This window comes from Parus major, chromosome 6 (genome assembly GCF_001522545.3).
Source record: "Parus major isolate Abel chromosome 6, Parus_major1.1, whole genome shotgun sequence".
Lineage (NCBI taxonomy): Eukaryota > Metazoa > Chordata > Aves > Passeriformes > Paridae > Parus > Parus major.
Genome location: NC_031775.1, coordinates 21995664 through 22010395, shown reverse-complemented (window position 1 = coordinate 22010395; position 14732 = coordinate 21995664). Strand labels below are relative to the sequence as shown.

Below are 14732 nucleotides of genomic sequence, written 5' to 3'. Positions count from 1 at the left end.
TCCTGTTCATAAGTCTTTATTGAAGAACTAAGCCCATATTTTGGCACAGTAGTTTGTTTCCATGGAAATGCAGGGATATTTCCAATATGGGATTATAACTCGCAGTGGGCTGTATCTGAGAGAGGTAAATTGTGAAGGCCATTTGTTAAGTACAAAAAGCATTCTCTTGTGTTAGGGAAACTGTAAAAATTTCCTGTGAAAGAAAAGTGACTCTGTAGTCATTTTTAAAATATTAATCCAGTGCAAAGGAAAGTTATACCACCTATAAAAATAGACAAACTGAAGTTTCCTTGAAATGCAAAGTCTGAGTTGCTTCTCTCAACATGCACAATGTGACCTCAGTGCTGCTGTTCTTACCTCAAGCCATTCATTTTTATTCAGCAGAAGAAATCTTTCCAACACTAAGCTCTGCTTTGCCAGCCTCTGAGGCATATTCAAACAGCCCAAATCTTTGTAACATCGAAGGCAAACAAAGTGCAGCAGCAGAGAGCTAAAAATATCTGGAATTTACCAATGAGAGCACTAATAAGCCTGCTTTGGGAAGAGTTAAAGCTGATGATACTTGACAACACTTGTTTTTAATACAAGTAGAAATGTAGCACTAGAAACAACCTGAAGTGTAGACCCAGCAATTCACAGCCAGGCTGCACATAGAGTGCTGTGTCAGTCCTTGAAGCAAAAACAAATCCTGTCTTTACACACCCTGTTAGCATGCAGAGCGGGAGAAGGGGAGCTGATACAGTTCCAGGTTAGGGGTTTTAGAGCTGAAAGCTATGCTGTGCGCTTGGGGATGTTTGCAGGAGCATTACAAGTAAGGAATTTTCCACTGCTCTTAGGCTGCAGAGGGTGCGTCGCTGTTTTACGGGCTCTGCTGAGGCTGGAGACTGCAGAGCCCTGGTAGGGGAGCTCTGCTTCCCACCCAGAGCCCCTGGCATCATCAGAAAAGGGTGCCATGGAGCCACTGAAGCTCTCATCCAAAAGATGCAAACCTCTGATGATTAGTGACCCTTGCCTTAACTTCTGTGGTAAGATTTACTGTCGAAAACATCTGTGGGCACAAAGGCGCTGTGCAAGGTCTGGCTGCTCGTGCAGGGCAGAGCAGCTTGCACGTTAAGCATACAAAAATATTTTGGGATGCACCTGGAGGTTTTGTCAAGGTTTTGTTTGCTGACCACTACAAATACTTAATTTTTAGTGAAATAGAAAAGGCACATTAAGTATTGAAGTTTGCTTTAAAGCTAAGCTTTGTCTTACTGCACAGGTCACTTCTGTGTTTGAAAAGGTTTCTACGGGTAGGTGAAAATTATATTCACTATGGAAGCAGTTTCTTCTCATTTAGGCTGAAAAATTAAAAATTCAAAGAAACAAACCAATATTGCTACCCATTTTGTTTGGTATTTTGAAAAGTCAATTTAAATATAGGCTGAAATGCTGCAGTTCTGCTTTCCATAATACTGTGCATTTTTATTTATGGTTTAGTGCTTAAAATCAAACCCCAGGAGTCAAGAGGACTGGAGTCTGTTCCTAATTGGTTTTCAACTCATTTTGACTGTAGACAAACCCTTTATGGTCACAGTTCAGCTGAGTTAATAAACAAATGGCAAGTCAGAAGTTCACCACATCCCTAACTGAAAACATATGAGCTGTCCCATGGGTTTCATTTGGGATTTCTTGTGGTTGCAACCAGGCACGTTTTCCACTTTGTCAGTTTGTTTACAGGCACTGGGCTCCCAGGTCAGCGCAGCCCAAAGGTGCTCTACTCCATTGCCTGCAGGCAGGGCACACATTTAAGTGGGCAGAGATGACCCAAACCACTGCTGGACACACCAGAGCTTTAAATAGGAGTGTTTTTCCCTTCATGTCCAGTGAGGACACTGTGAAGTAAAATGCGTTCAGTGGCTGTGGCAGGAGTTGAGGGTAACCCTTGATGTGTCATTGGAAAGAGAGATGCAAGTCAAGGGGATCTGGAGGTCTGTGCTTATCCCTGTCCCTGGGATTGCCAAGCCAGATGAGTGTTTCTACAGAGGATCCCAAAGTACAGGTACCACTGTAGGGTTTCTAGTTCTCATGGGAAAGACAATCCTCAGCTTTATTTCCAGTGCAAAGTGACAGCACCCTGCCAGGCTGTGCAAGCCAAGCGTGAGTCTGGGCTCCCATCAGAGCTGAGCAGTCTGACTGCACTGTCAAAACTGAGGGTAGTTAACACCCAGGTGTGAAATTCAAACATGACATTTCAGATTCCTTCCTATGTAAGTAATGAATAACATTAACATGGAGAGCAGCATAGCTTGAGAAACCTTAGCATTCCCCTTTTGTTACATTTCAGTAGCCGTGCCTGACAATACCTGCCTGATTAGAAAAGGCCGTGTAACACAGAGGCTGAAGTCATTAGTATGCTGGAGCAGAAATCCTCCTCTTTTCCACTTGTGTATGAAAAGTGGCATTGCTCTGTAACAAATTTTGAAGATAAGATACCCTGAAAGGAGGGTCAGTGTACAGAGGTCAGATAGCATTCCTCACTGCCTGGTTACTTCTGGGGATCCTCAGACCTCTGGCCCTACAGCTGACACAGACTTTCCTTACACTATGGCAGTATGTGAAATGCTTGCCCAACACTTAGAAGTACATTTAATTGGTATTGTTATTTCACTGGGCTTTGCTTTTTAATTAAGTCCAATGTCCCAAACACCTCCAGCACTGGTCACTGGCTGTTTCCCTCTGGATTCTCAGCTGGAGTTGCAGGTCAGGTCATCAGAAGTGCCAGGGGATGAGTATTTGGAGCTTGTGTGAAATAGCCAGTGGTATGGTTGTTGTGCAGGGCTGACTGTCATAGACACAGCGTAGTGGACACCAAGTGCCTGGATTTGGGGCCATGTGCAAAGGAGATACTGACAGAATGGAGAGCTCTGGGGATAGATCTATCTGTTCTAGGACACTAGAATCTCATTTGATAGACATTGTTGAGGCAGGATACATAGATATTTGTATTGTTACAGAAAATGGATTTGTAAAAATGGATCTCAGTCCTCAAGGCTTTAATTAAGCAGGTTTTGTCAGTTCAACACTGATATAAATCTCTTCCTAATACATACTGGCATACTTTGCGAACCAAAGCCACTACACATTACTTATTTGTGGTGCAATCCAGTGCAACACTTTGATCCTGCTCTTTAAGTCAGGTTTGTGTAATTTCAGAGATGTATTTGTACAAGTTTAATTATGCATGTTTTGCCTGAGATGTATAAATCTGGATACCAGCTCTCCACCTGCCCATGTATGTCCCTAACCGCCTGATTTGCATGTCTTACTCGCGAGAATAAGCAGTAACTGAAAAAAACTGTTTTTAGTTATTTTACTTTCATTTCTTCAAGACTTAACACAAAATAGTTGAGCTGCATTTCCTGTGCTTCGGAGAAAAGGCGGAACCCTGTGCATTATCTGTCTACATTTTGGCTTTGTGTGACCTCTGGAGAACCCAGAGAGTGGGTAACATTTCTGAAGATTGAGTATTTGTTAAAGTTTTTTTGCAACCCTTTTGGAGGAGGTCATCACCTCTAGTTTAAGAAATACTGATCTTATCTGGACACCTGAAAGTCAACAGCACAGACAGTGCTCTCAGCATCTGCGTGGGGAAGGAGTGGAGACAGTGTGTGCCCAAGGGATCAGAGCAGGAAGCAGCTGCTCCTGTGAAGTGCCCCGACAGTGTAGGTTTGTTTTGGGGGGCATCACAAGCGCCTTTCCCTGGGCTGCTCTTGCCTTCCAGCTGGGAGGAAAGGCAGGTGAGGAATTGGCAGATGGAAGGGATGAAATTCCTTCAGGAGGTGGTAGGGCATAAGAGAGCAACTGATGGGGAAAAACCAGAGGCAGGTTCAAATGATACTTCAGGTTATCATTTAGTGGTCCTGACTCTGCCTCTCTGCCTGGAGGAGCTGCTCTCCCTGCAGGCTTCTGTTGTTGCAGCAACCTCCTGAGCTCGTTTTTCCCTTCCTAGACGAGGGCTCTGGTGAAAGGGAGCTGATTCCTCAAAGCTGCCTCGGTGGTATGGGAAATCAGTATCTTGTCACTGCTCCCAGTTCAGGGGTTTTACAAGCACCAAGTCCATAGTGTTAGGAAATAAAATGGCAGGCAGGACTGCTTGCAGGTGTGCAGTGTGAGACAGCAAACACATCTCACAAATGGGAGACGACTGAAGCAGTGCAGAAAGGGATCATTATCGTAACTTCAACTCCTGCTTCTCTCCCAAGATCCATGAGTACCTTGCAGGAAGTGTTGGCAAGCCCTGGAACAAACCATGTTACATCTTCAGTGAGAAACTCTCCTGTGTAAATTTGTGTGTGTAGGAGAAACAAGAGAAGATACACGCAGCCCTTAGAGGGCTTTCTCCTCGCCACAGCTTAAGCAGAGGCATCACATGCACTTTAGCCTTCCCCAGGTATTCATTTTGAAACAAAACAGGCTTTAAACATTTATTTTCAGAGAAGCCTTCCAGGAGCTCTGCATACTTCTGTGGGTCATTTTTGCAACATCATTCCAACCAGTTCAGCTTTGTATTCAGTGCAAATTGAATCTCAATGATAATTCTTGATTACTCTGTGCATACCTGTAAGTTGCAAAATATCTCTGGCGTTCTCCCTGTGTGTGCTTGCCAGCGAGAGCACTGCAGTGCAGCTCTGTGTGCAGCTTTGGTGCTGGTTTATCCTGCAGTGCTTTGCCCATGAAAGCCCAAGTGAAAGCGTGTCCAAGTTTAAATGCAGATGTGCACCACAGACTGACCTGTGTGTGAGGCTCTCGCTGGGAGCAACTTCAAGGTATAGGGCAAAATTCTCTTCTCAGGTTCCCAGAGTAGCTCCTGACTCAGTCTCCCAAGTCCCCTGCATTGACACAAGCAGGCATTGTATGGTGTGAGAGTGTCCTGAAAGGAATAATTTGTTACTGACTGAGGAATGGACCATAATGGCAAAGCCCCAAAAAGAGCACAAGACCTTTTCTTGAACCGCTTGCTCTGTGTCTGAGAGAAACATGAAGGATTTGTATCACTTGGACAATGTGCTTGTAGCCTCTTTCTCCTAATTATCCCTGAGCTGATGATCTAAGACTGCTTTGTGGATATGAGGACAGAATTTTGCCTGCAGGATGCACGATTGCCACACGATTACCAACTGTGCCTCTTCTGTGAATCAGTTGTATTTGGAATAACTGCCAGGCCAGCTTCTGAGCTTACCAGAGGACAGAGCTCCAGCAAACACAGTCCCACATGGCACAGAGCTGTTGCAGTTTTAAAATCAGTCTGATTTTTTTCTTTAACAGGGGAGCCCAGTGTAACTCCGTCAAGCCTGGAGTGACACTCTGAATCTGCATCTGCCTCATGTGAGTTAAAATCCTGGCAGCAGCATTTTGCATAAGCTGGAGCCTCTGTAGAGAGCTTTTTTTTTTTCTTTTTCTTTTTTTTTTTTTTTCCTTTTCAGGAAGGCTATAAAATTGTAACTGTATGTGTGTTGGCAGCAAAGGTAAACACAACCACACAAATGCATGAGAATTGCATACCTTACTGCACAACCCCTGCTCATTCCAGACCAGCTTCCCCCCTCAGCACGATCTGTGTCAGTCAGGGATGCCTGCACTCATCACAGGCCTGAAGGCTTGCAGTGTTCACTTGGGTACTGCTTTTTACCTCTTAATGGTGTACTGTTAAGCCAAGTAATGGTATTAAGATGAAGCTGGAGTGCTGTCAACTGGCTTCTGTTTTTTTTTAAACCTTTAGTTGTTTTCTTTCCACCTCAGTTGCATAATCCATGAGCACTGGGTGCTGATTGCCCTGTGCTGCTGAAGCATTTGCCTGTGTTGGAACAGGACTATTAAAATAACAATTCCTCTGGAGCTGGAGACTTGGCTTTGTGGCAAAGACATGGCCATCAAGCAGTAAGAAAAGGAAATCAGAATAAGTTGTAGCACATGCTTTGGTTTTACTGTTATCCCATGTGTGTTGGGCAAGGATGGTGTGAAAATGTGTCTGTGGCTCTGCCTCCTCCCCTGTCACAGAGCTGGGAAGGCTCAAAGACTGTGCCCTTCTCAGCTGAGTGAAAGAGCTGGGCACGGGAGACTGCATGGCAAATAACTGAATTCATGACTTGTCCATGGCACACAAACTGTCTCCAGCAGGGGTACCAGGATTCAGCAACCAGGTCTGAGGGAAGGAATATTGTAGCAAAGTTTAAAATCGTGTTTTCATCATGCAGCTGCAGAAAAAAGTGTTGATCTTCCTCTCTACTCTATTTCCTCATGGCTGCCTGAAGACATAAGAGAACAACCAGCCCTGAGTACAATACTGCAATAATGGAGTAATACCTGTAATTGAGGCATCTTCCCCAAATGTGCTGCCAGAGTTGCAGAGATGTCAGCCTGTCCATTCTTGATCTGAGGAGGTGGATGGTTTGTTTGCCCAGAGGAAGCTCCAGTTACTCAAATAGGCTTATGAGAAATGTCAGGGGGTTGTGGCTCATTCCAGCTGATGCAGCCAGTGCTGTGGTTGTGGGTGCTGTCAGGGTGGGCTCAGGGAGCTCTGTCTCTTCCCAGCTGTGTGCCTAATTAAAGGAAAGTTTATCTGGAACAGTAAGTATGCTGGTAACTAGAGAACATTTCTTGTCCCTTTCACGAGTCCAGTTTCCTGTGTCTCTGTTTAGTTCATCTGTGAAGGAGAAGGCTCTCATTTTCCAGATATTGTGGAGTAGTAGAAAAATAGAGGCATGAATGAGCTAATAGTTTAGTTTTATTCAAAGAGATGCCAAGGAAGCAAAATCTAGGGCTTGAGAGGTAAGCGGAATAACTGTCCCCCCAAAAGAAACATTTAGATTAATCCTAATTAATGTGTTGCCTCAGCAGAGACTTGGGATGATGAAGGCTGAGGTTGATACCTCCTCTTCAGCCTTTTTCCTAATGGTGCTTCAGCTTGTTTCCTTAGAGAGTTAAAAGGAGGTCTGTGATGATTTTCTAAGACAGAGAGGCAAATATAGAAAGAAAGAAAGGAAGAGAGTGAGGGTATTGTGTGAACAGCTGACCTTGTGTCCCACACAGCTGTTCCCTGGTGGAACGTTAAAAAGATACACAGATTGCTCATCAGAAAGCTCTACAATTTCCCTGGAAAAGCTCTGGAAAGGAGCTCTTGATGAACCACGTGCTTGTCCAGAGGAGATGCCAGTGTGCTCCTGCCCAGGTTCCTGTCAGGGCAGCATCACCATGGTTGGTGAGTTCAGAAAGACCAGGGTTTCCTCGGAGAAATGTTCTGTTTGGAAATTATGTATTATGGACTAAGTTGGTAGCATGGTCATTTCCCAGGAGGCTAAAAAGGAGGAGTGCAGCAGCTTCATGCACGGAGCAGGGAATTGGAGTCTGTTTCACTTTTCACAAAGCTTCAACGGGGAGCTTTGCAGAGCTTTCACATCCTGAGACTATGTGTAGGTGTATTTATAAGAGTTTTCCCTGGGAAGTGCCTTTACTGTCCTGAATCAGACGAATTCCTTGTTCCAGATGATGCTCTGGTGTCACTATCACAATTTTGTTCATCACCTAACTGCCTATTGCTCCCTCCAACTCTAGCTCACTCCCCAGAATTGCCTTGTCACTGCTTTCTTCATTAGCTGTACTTTTGTTGATTGCTTATTCCTATCTATAGCTCAATTAATCCTTCCTTTCCTAAAGGATAGAAAAGACTACGTGCATTGTATTTTGAATTATGTTGTTGATGTTTGCCATTGGTATAATATTGCTTGGAGATTTTGATAACTGCTTTATTGATTATAGTTATCTGTTTAAGACCATTACAGTTTTGCTTATTTCATTGTTAATGCTGTTAATTTAATGGTGAAAATTAACTCTTGGGATTCTGGTGCTTTTTAGGTTATTAAGAAAAACCTCTGTCATGGTTACTGTGATCTCAGTCTTCTGACAGCCTTCTTTCATCTAAAGTCCTTGCCTTTTTAATTTTTAAAATTTTAAATTTTTTTTTTAGTATTTTTTATTTTTTTTCTCCTCTCAGATTTAATTTCTGTATCCCACAGTGTAGATATATGCTGGTGATGACTGGGCAGTATAGACAATATGTATTAATATATGTCATGAGGCCCACAGATGTGTTAGATGTCTGTCAGGAAAAGCAGTCTGTCCTCTCATGAGTTTACTGTGTAACTTGCATGTTTTCAGCTAAATTTGAAATATTCAGGTGATGGAGGCAGTTGAACCCATTGAACCCATGGTAACCCCCATTGCAGTCAAGGGTTGTATTTATTCATCTTAGGACCAGTTTAAGACATTATTAGTAACATTATGGTATCCCACTCCTAAGGGGAAGGGAGCTCCCAGGATTTGTAGGTGCTCGTTGTTGAAAGGAACAACAAAAGTCAGAGTGTCCACAGAAGCTTACAAAGTTTTATTAGTAAATTACACTTGGCATGAAAATTGTTCATCCCTGACCTTCTAGTGTAAGCACACAGCAGTGGGGTTTGGATAAAGGGATAGGGTAAAAGGGAAGAGAGATGAATTAAAGAGGGGAAGAGAGAGAGAAAGGAAGAAAGTGAGAAAAAGAGATCTCCAGTCCTGGCAGCAGCACTGATGGGGTGTCCAGTCCTGGGGCACACACAGGGCACGCCTGGGCTTTGTTGGGGTATCTTTTTATAGATTAGTTTTCCCCACCTTGAAAACAGGGCTCTTGCTTTCTATGGAAATCAGTTACCATGTGCACCCCATTCTTCCAGACCTTTCTGAAAATGTGTTGGAGGCTCTTGGGTGGACTTGATCTCCCCCACACAGTCCAAGCCCAGTTCTCGACCTCATTCCTGCACTTGAGCTGTGCTTATCTCTGGGAGCCCAAACAAGGACGTTTGCCCCAGAAAAGTGCTGCCCTTATCTCCACATAGCCCCCTTCTCCAGCCACATCCTGTTCTTTCTCACAACATGTTATTGCCAACAATCCCTGGCTGTTATTACCAACAATCCTTGGTCAGCTTCAGGACTATCCAGCTGTTGTCTCGGTGTTGGAAACATGCATATTAGCGCCTTATCTTCTGGGCTTCTGCAGACATGCAGTGAGCATAAACACACTGCCAGAGAAACCCTGTGATTTCCATCTGTCCTGATTGCCTTTTAGATGTAATTTAATGATCTGATTAAACAGTAACATTTTCAGTACATGGGAAGGTCATTTGCAGGAAGAAGAGAGGCCACATGGTACGAATGACTTAGTTGAGCAAGTTTGTTTCTTTTGCATGGAGCAGTGTGTGTGTCCCAGATGAGCAGCTCCTCTGACATGTGAGAGCAGTGAGCTTGCTTTAGAAAGAAGCATTTTGATGCACAAGGGTAATAACGAACAGATTTTTTGCAGTACCATATGGTGTTATTAACAAACAAATCATATGTTAACTTGACAGCTCTACCTTCACGCTAACTTAGGCTGCAGCAAACATTAATTCCCCTGAGATGAAATCTGGAGCAATACTAAGCTTTGGGATTGTATCCAGAGCAGTCACAGTAGCACAGAAGTGATGAATTTCAGGCCTTCTAACCTCCAATACATGTGCTCCTGCAATTTATTGGTTTCTTTATCGGCTTTGCAAAAACACAGCAAACCAAAGCCCTGTTGGAGCAGATGGAACAGGGAGTGTTCATGCATCTGCCTAACAGGGCTGCAGGGAGGGGAGCTGCTGTTTGAAATACATTTTTCCTGATGCAGAGAGCTATGATAAACTGATGGATATTTCATCTGGTGCACTCTGCTGCTGAAATTCAAACTGCAGCTCTGCTTCACTGCAGCCCTGGGGCAGGAGCTAATTCCACCACAGGACTGGGGGACCCAAGGCATCAAAGGAGGGAATGGTATGTGGAGGAGGGAGGAGGGAGAATGGGTACATTACTTTTAATTGCCTTCTTGTTTAACCCCCTAGCTGTTTTCAAGTTTTCTAACTGAAATCTCGTCTTGGTACAGTGTATAAATCCCCTGAATACGAATCTCTTGGATTTGACCTGACCGTAGAAAGATTAGTTTCCATTGGATACCCTCATGAGCTGCTCAATTTTGTGTATGATCCTGCATTCCCTACCAGGTAAATGACTGACAGATACCCACCCCGCCTGCTCGAGGCCTGGAGTACTTGTTCTGTGAAGTTCACAGGCAACATGTGAGGCCAGGTTTTCAGTTGTGGATTGAAGCCTATGGCTGGCCACAGATCATGGGGAAGGGAGAAGATAAATCCAGTATGTGGGGGGCCTTTGCACACATGAACCCTTGCCAGCAAAGAGGGAGTATGTAAGAAAAGAATCCTACTGAAAGCATGGTCCAAAAATAGCCCTTCAAAGCAAAGACAGCAGAGACACAATTGGAGTGGGAGTGAATCAGAGAGAAGAAGCCATTACTGTCCAAGGCTGCTGGGATGTCTCAGAACATTTTCTTTAATGATTTTAATTAGTAGTGTCACGGTGTGTAAGACATCCTGAAAATTAAGCTGACAGTAAACAAGAACAGAAATGGGACCAATCTAGCTCTCCTGTCAAGATGAATCAAATGTCAAAAGCATTTGATTCAGTAACCTTTTGATTTTATAACTTTGCACTAAGTTAATGGTGCAAAATTACTAAATTCCTATATTTTGTCTTTTGGTGGGAGAGGTAAAAAGGGCATTGTTTATTTTGAACAAAGCTTTTGATCTAACTCTGCACCTCCAAGTTCTTTCTACTTGTGCCTTTGCTGGATTTTGCTTCTTTGACTCCTTTGGAGTTTCTTTGCAAAAGACTGGACCAGAGGATCTGTTGGTTTGACCCAGTTTCAGTCTGGCAGCCTCCTTCCTTCCCTCCTCTCCGCGTGTTTCACACCGAGAGTTGCTGCTGGCTGCACCCTTGCCCATAACAAGGCATAGCCCCTCACAAACCTGTGATGAGAACTCTGTTAAATCCACTACCTTCATCCCAGGGAGGGGACAGAAGGGGTATCTCTGTGGGGAGGCTGCATTCTCCAAATGCAAGCTGCTGGATAAATGAGACAGAGTTTTGCCAGAGTCAGAACTGGGCATGTCCAAAATGTTGTGCCATGGTTACGTGCCCCATCTGGCTTTGTCTGTGACAGAGCCATGCAAAAGCAGAGAGAAATTCCTTTATCACACCTCACTGTTCCCTGCAGCCTGACAGGGGTGTCAGGTTTGTGAGCCTGTGGAGGAGGCCCACAGCTCCCCTGCTAGATGCACAGTTGAGCCTCTCAGGTTAAATGCTTCAGGTGTCTCCTCTGCCTCGTGATGCTGGGCTCTGGTTGCTCACCTGCTGCCAGCTAAAAGGGACAGCAGGGACCCCATCTGCCTCATAACAGCAGCCCTGTTCTGATGTCCCATGCCAAGTGAGCAAAGCTGTTCTAGAGCTGTTCTAGCTGCTGTTAAAATGGTCACCCCTTAATGCACTTGCCTTTTCATATCTTAAATTGCTTTCTTAACAGAGGCCTGGTGTTTGACACCCACTATGGAAACCTGCTGAAAGTTGATGCCTATGGGAACCTCCTAGTATGTGCACATGGCTTTAATTTCCTCAGAGGGTGAGTACAGACTCTTGGCTGTTCTTTTTTACTTAATAATGTCTGTTGCGTCAATGATCCTTAGAGCATACATTGTATATGGAGTTGCAGAGACTCTCCTAACAGCAGATGCTGTGTTGGTGTTCCTACAGCTCCAGGATTGGCTGTGGATGAATTGAGAGTCTCAGGTACAGCAACAGCCCAGATGTTTACAAAGGAAAGGGCTGTGCCAGCCACATCTGTAGTGTGCTGGGAATAGAGGAACATGTGCTCTGGGGCAGAGTTGATGGAATCATCCGGGGCTGTTCACCTGTCCTGGCACAGTTTAATGTCAGCAGCTTGTCAGTCAAGACAAAGCCATTGCATGAGGACCTGTGCCCCATGAGGCTGTCAGCTCCACAGCCATTGCTAAGAAAGTTTGAGGGCCTCAGCTGGTTTGGGGTAGGAATAATCTTGCTCTACCCCTTTGTGTTTCTGACCTTTGAGGGTGTTAGAACTGAGCATTGCACGCCATTTCCTGCAGCCTTCCCTGGCTTCTTGTGTTTCTTGTCCCAGAGAAGGTGCTTTAGGAAGCAGAGAGGACTGCAGTGCCATGTTCCTGATACATCCCAGCAAATCCCCCCTCCCACATTCCTGCTGCAAGGGCATATGAATTGAAGGCAAGGCACTCTCAGGGGTCCCAGGGTGACAAACTTTGTCTTTGCAGGCCTCTAAGTCCTTGCATCGGGACTCCAAAATTTAGGAAAAAAGCCCTTATATGTGCACTCAAGTTCCTCTTCGAGCCCAAAATGATCTTTAGTAGCTCCAGAAATTGAGGAGACTGTAATAATGATATGAGTTCAGTCATTGCCACCCTGCTGATGAATTGCAGAGGGCTCCAAGCCAGCCTCCTGCAGCAGAGCCCTGCACACCCCTGGCTGAGAGCTGCTGGGAGAGCAGAGAGCAACACTTGGAAAGTGGGGGAGAGTTTAAGATAAGCAAACAATGAAAGTGCAGATGATTTAAAGTATCCTCCTAGCTGGCAGCATGGGGCTTAAGGTCAAGCTGTGGACTCTGGACCACTCTGTCCCTGTGTGGGCTCTGCTCAGTTTGCTGACTCAGTGATGAGGGCTTTGTCCTGGCTGTGCTGGAGTCAGCGTGGCCCAGGGAACACCCCTGGATGCACTTTTGCTCTTGTGCCAACAGTGCATGTGGGGAAGCTGGGTGTTAATTAAAGCACAGTAGAGTTTGGTTAGTGGAACCTGCTACAACTCCATTTCACAGGTCAGCACATTTTATCTTCATTATGTTTTATGGTTTCACTCTACTTCACTTTATTTGTTCTCAGGCCTGAAACACGGGAGCAATATCCAAATAAATTTATCCAGAGGGATGACACAGATAGGTTTTACATTTTGAACACATTATTCAATCTACCAGGTGAGTCTAATGTGAGCCAACACAGGCTTCTTTCTGTGCCTTTTAAGCCAGTAAAGCATTGCTGATATTGTACACTGCTTTTCTGTTTGAGGTTTTTTTACATGAATTTTCTTCCTTTGAGCAAAAGGTCTAAAGTTAGCTGGCTGTATGACGTTATCCTTGTCTTATGATCTCACTGTTTCCTTGCAGAGACCTACCTGTTGGCTTGCCTGGTGGATTTCTTTACTAACTGTGACCGGTACACGAGGTTTGTATTCCCTCCACTTTGAGATGATGATGGAACAGTACAATTATTATTTTATACAAGAGCAATAGAGCACAGATGGAACTTCTCTTATTATCAGTGGAGGCCCCTCAAGTGGTTTTGGTGGGCCTCCTATAATTTTGTGGCGCTGAGTTGATCTGTGTGTACAGCAGAGGCTGCTTATGAAGGTTTCCTTCACAGGGTACAGCAGTACCAACATCCTGACTACAGTGATATTTGAGGCAGCTTCCAGGACCACACACTTTTTACAGGGTGATTGCAGGCACCATTCAGTTAATTTTGAACCTGTGTCCATTGGAGCCATGTCTGAACTGGTAACTGAAAGATTTCCTCAGCCAGTTACCCAAGTGATTCGTGTAGTAATAAAGGACATTGCACACTTAGAGGTGAAGTGCTCAGTGTGGTATAAAAAGGCTGTTTGTGCAGCATGAGCACTTACCTTGCTGCCAAAAACATGTAAGCATAAAAATAAACTGTGGTTTGAACTGGCAAATGTGAATGCTGCTGTGCTGCTCATCACCTCATGTGATGGGTCATCTTTGCATATATGTGAGTTGAAGGCAAAGGTTTAATGTGATTTCACCTGGGAGCTGAGGAACTGTTTATGCTGGCAATCCATCAGGTGAAGAACCTTTTCTCAGGAGAGGCATGATGATTGCTGTCATAATAAATACAGCTCTGTGTAATTCTTCTTGATTTCTTCTGATGCAAGCTGTCATGCTGTCTCAAAGATATCTCCAGAGTATCTTGTAATTTCTAATGTTAATTCTAAGTGTTCAACATAGAAGCAGTTCCTCTTCTCAGCAACATTACATTTAGTTGATTTCCATGACACTCCCTTCTTTAGTGCTGGAAAGAGGGAGAAAGAGCACCACTCTGTTTCTTCCCTCAGTACCATTCATCTTCTGTTAAATGCTGCAAACAACATTTTTGCAGCCTTTTTACCTTCTTGTAATGTGGGTGAGAAGTAAGAGTTACAGTCACAGAAAGCTGTAGTACTGCTGTGGGGGCACAGACATTCCTGGGTAACACACAGATCCTGTCAAAATGCAGTTGTAGCCTTCTTTCAAGTCTGAGCTGCAGTAAAGTAGTAGATAAGAAACCATGATGGTAAGATGAAAACACAAGCTCCAAACAGCATTTTGAGCTGTCTTGCTCCTTGGTGTGTTTCTTACCTGCTGTGACTGGCTGCTAAAATCTCTCTTCTGTCTCCTCACAGCTGTGAAACAGGGTTTAAGGATGGAGACCTCTTCATGTCCTTCAGGAGTATGTTCCAGGATGTCAGAGATGCTGTTGACTGGGTTCATTACAAGGTGACTGCAAGAACTCCGTGGGATGTGTGTGGTTGTAACTGGGCTGGAGGGGCTGGTTTGTAACTCCTGAGTTCAGATGTGCTTTGCTTGCTCTGGGCAAGGGCCCTGCTTTGCCGCCTAGTGAGCAAATAATAGATTGCAGTTGTGTAGGAGCAAGTCAAGATCTCAGCTGCCCTCCTAGTATGGGAACATA

The 14732-nt window shown here is 44.5% G+C and overlaps 1 protein-coding gene across 4 annotated transcripts in view; it reads left to right on the top strand.

Annotated features, from left to right (window-relative positions):
- The window catches only part of NT5C2 (5'-nucleotidase, cytosolic II), a 63786-nt gene that overhangs the window by 39904 nt on the left and 9150 nt on the right, over nt 1-14732 (top strand). For 3 of the 4 annotated variants that reach the window (XM_015633142.3, XM_015633143.2, XM_015633141.1), the window contains 5 exons: nt 9974-10091; nt 11468-11563; nt 12870-12961; nt 13151-13208; nt 14446-14539. In XM_015633142.3, the coding sequence (XP_015488628.1) occupies nt 9974-10091; nt 11468-11563; nt 12870-12961; nt 13151-13208; nt 14446-14539 (458 nt within the window). Of the gene's footprint in view, nt 1-5307; nt 5368-9973; nt 10092-11467; nt 11564-12869; nt 12962-13150; nt 13209-14445; nt 14540-14732 lie in introns of all 4 variants that reach the window. The other variant, XM_033515481.1, reaches the window with a different exon arrangement.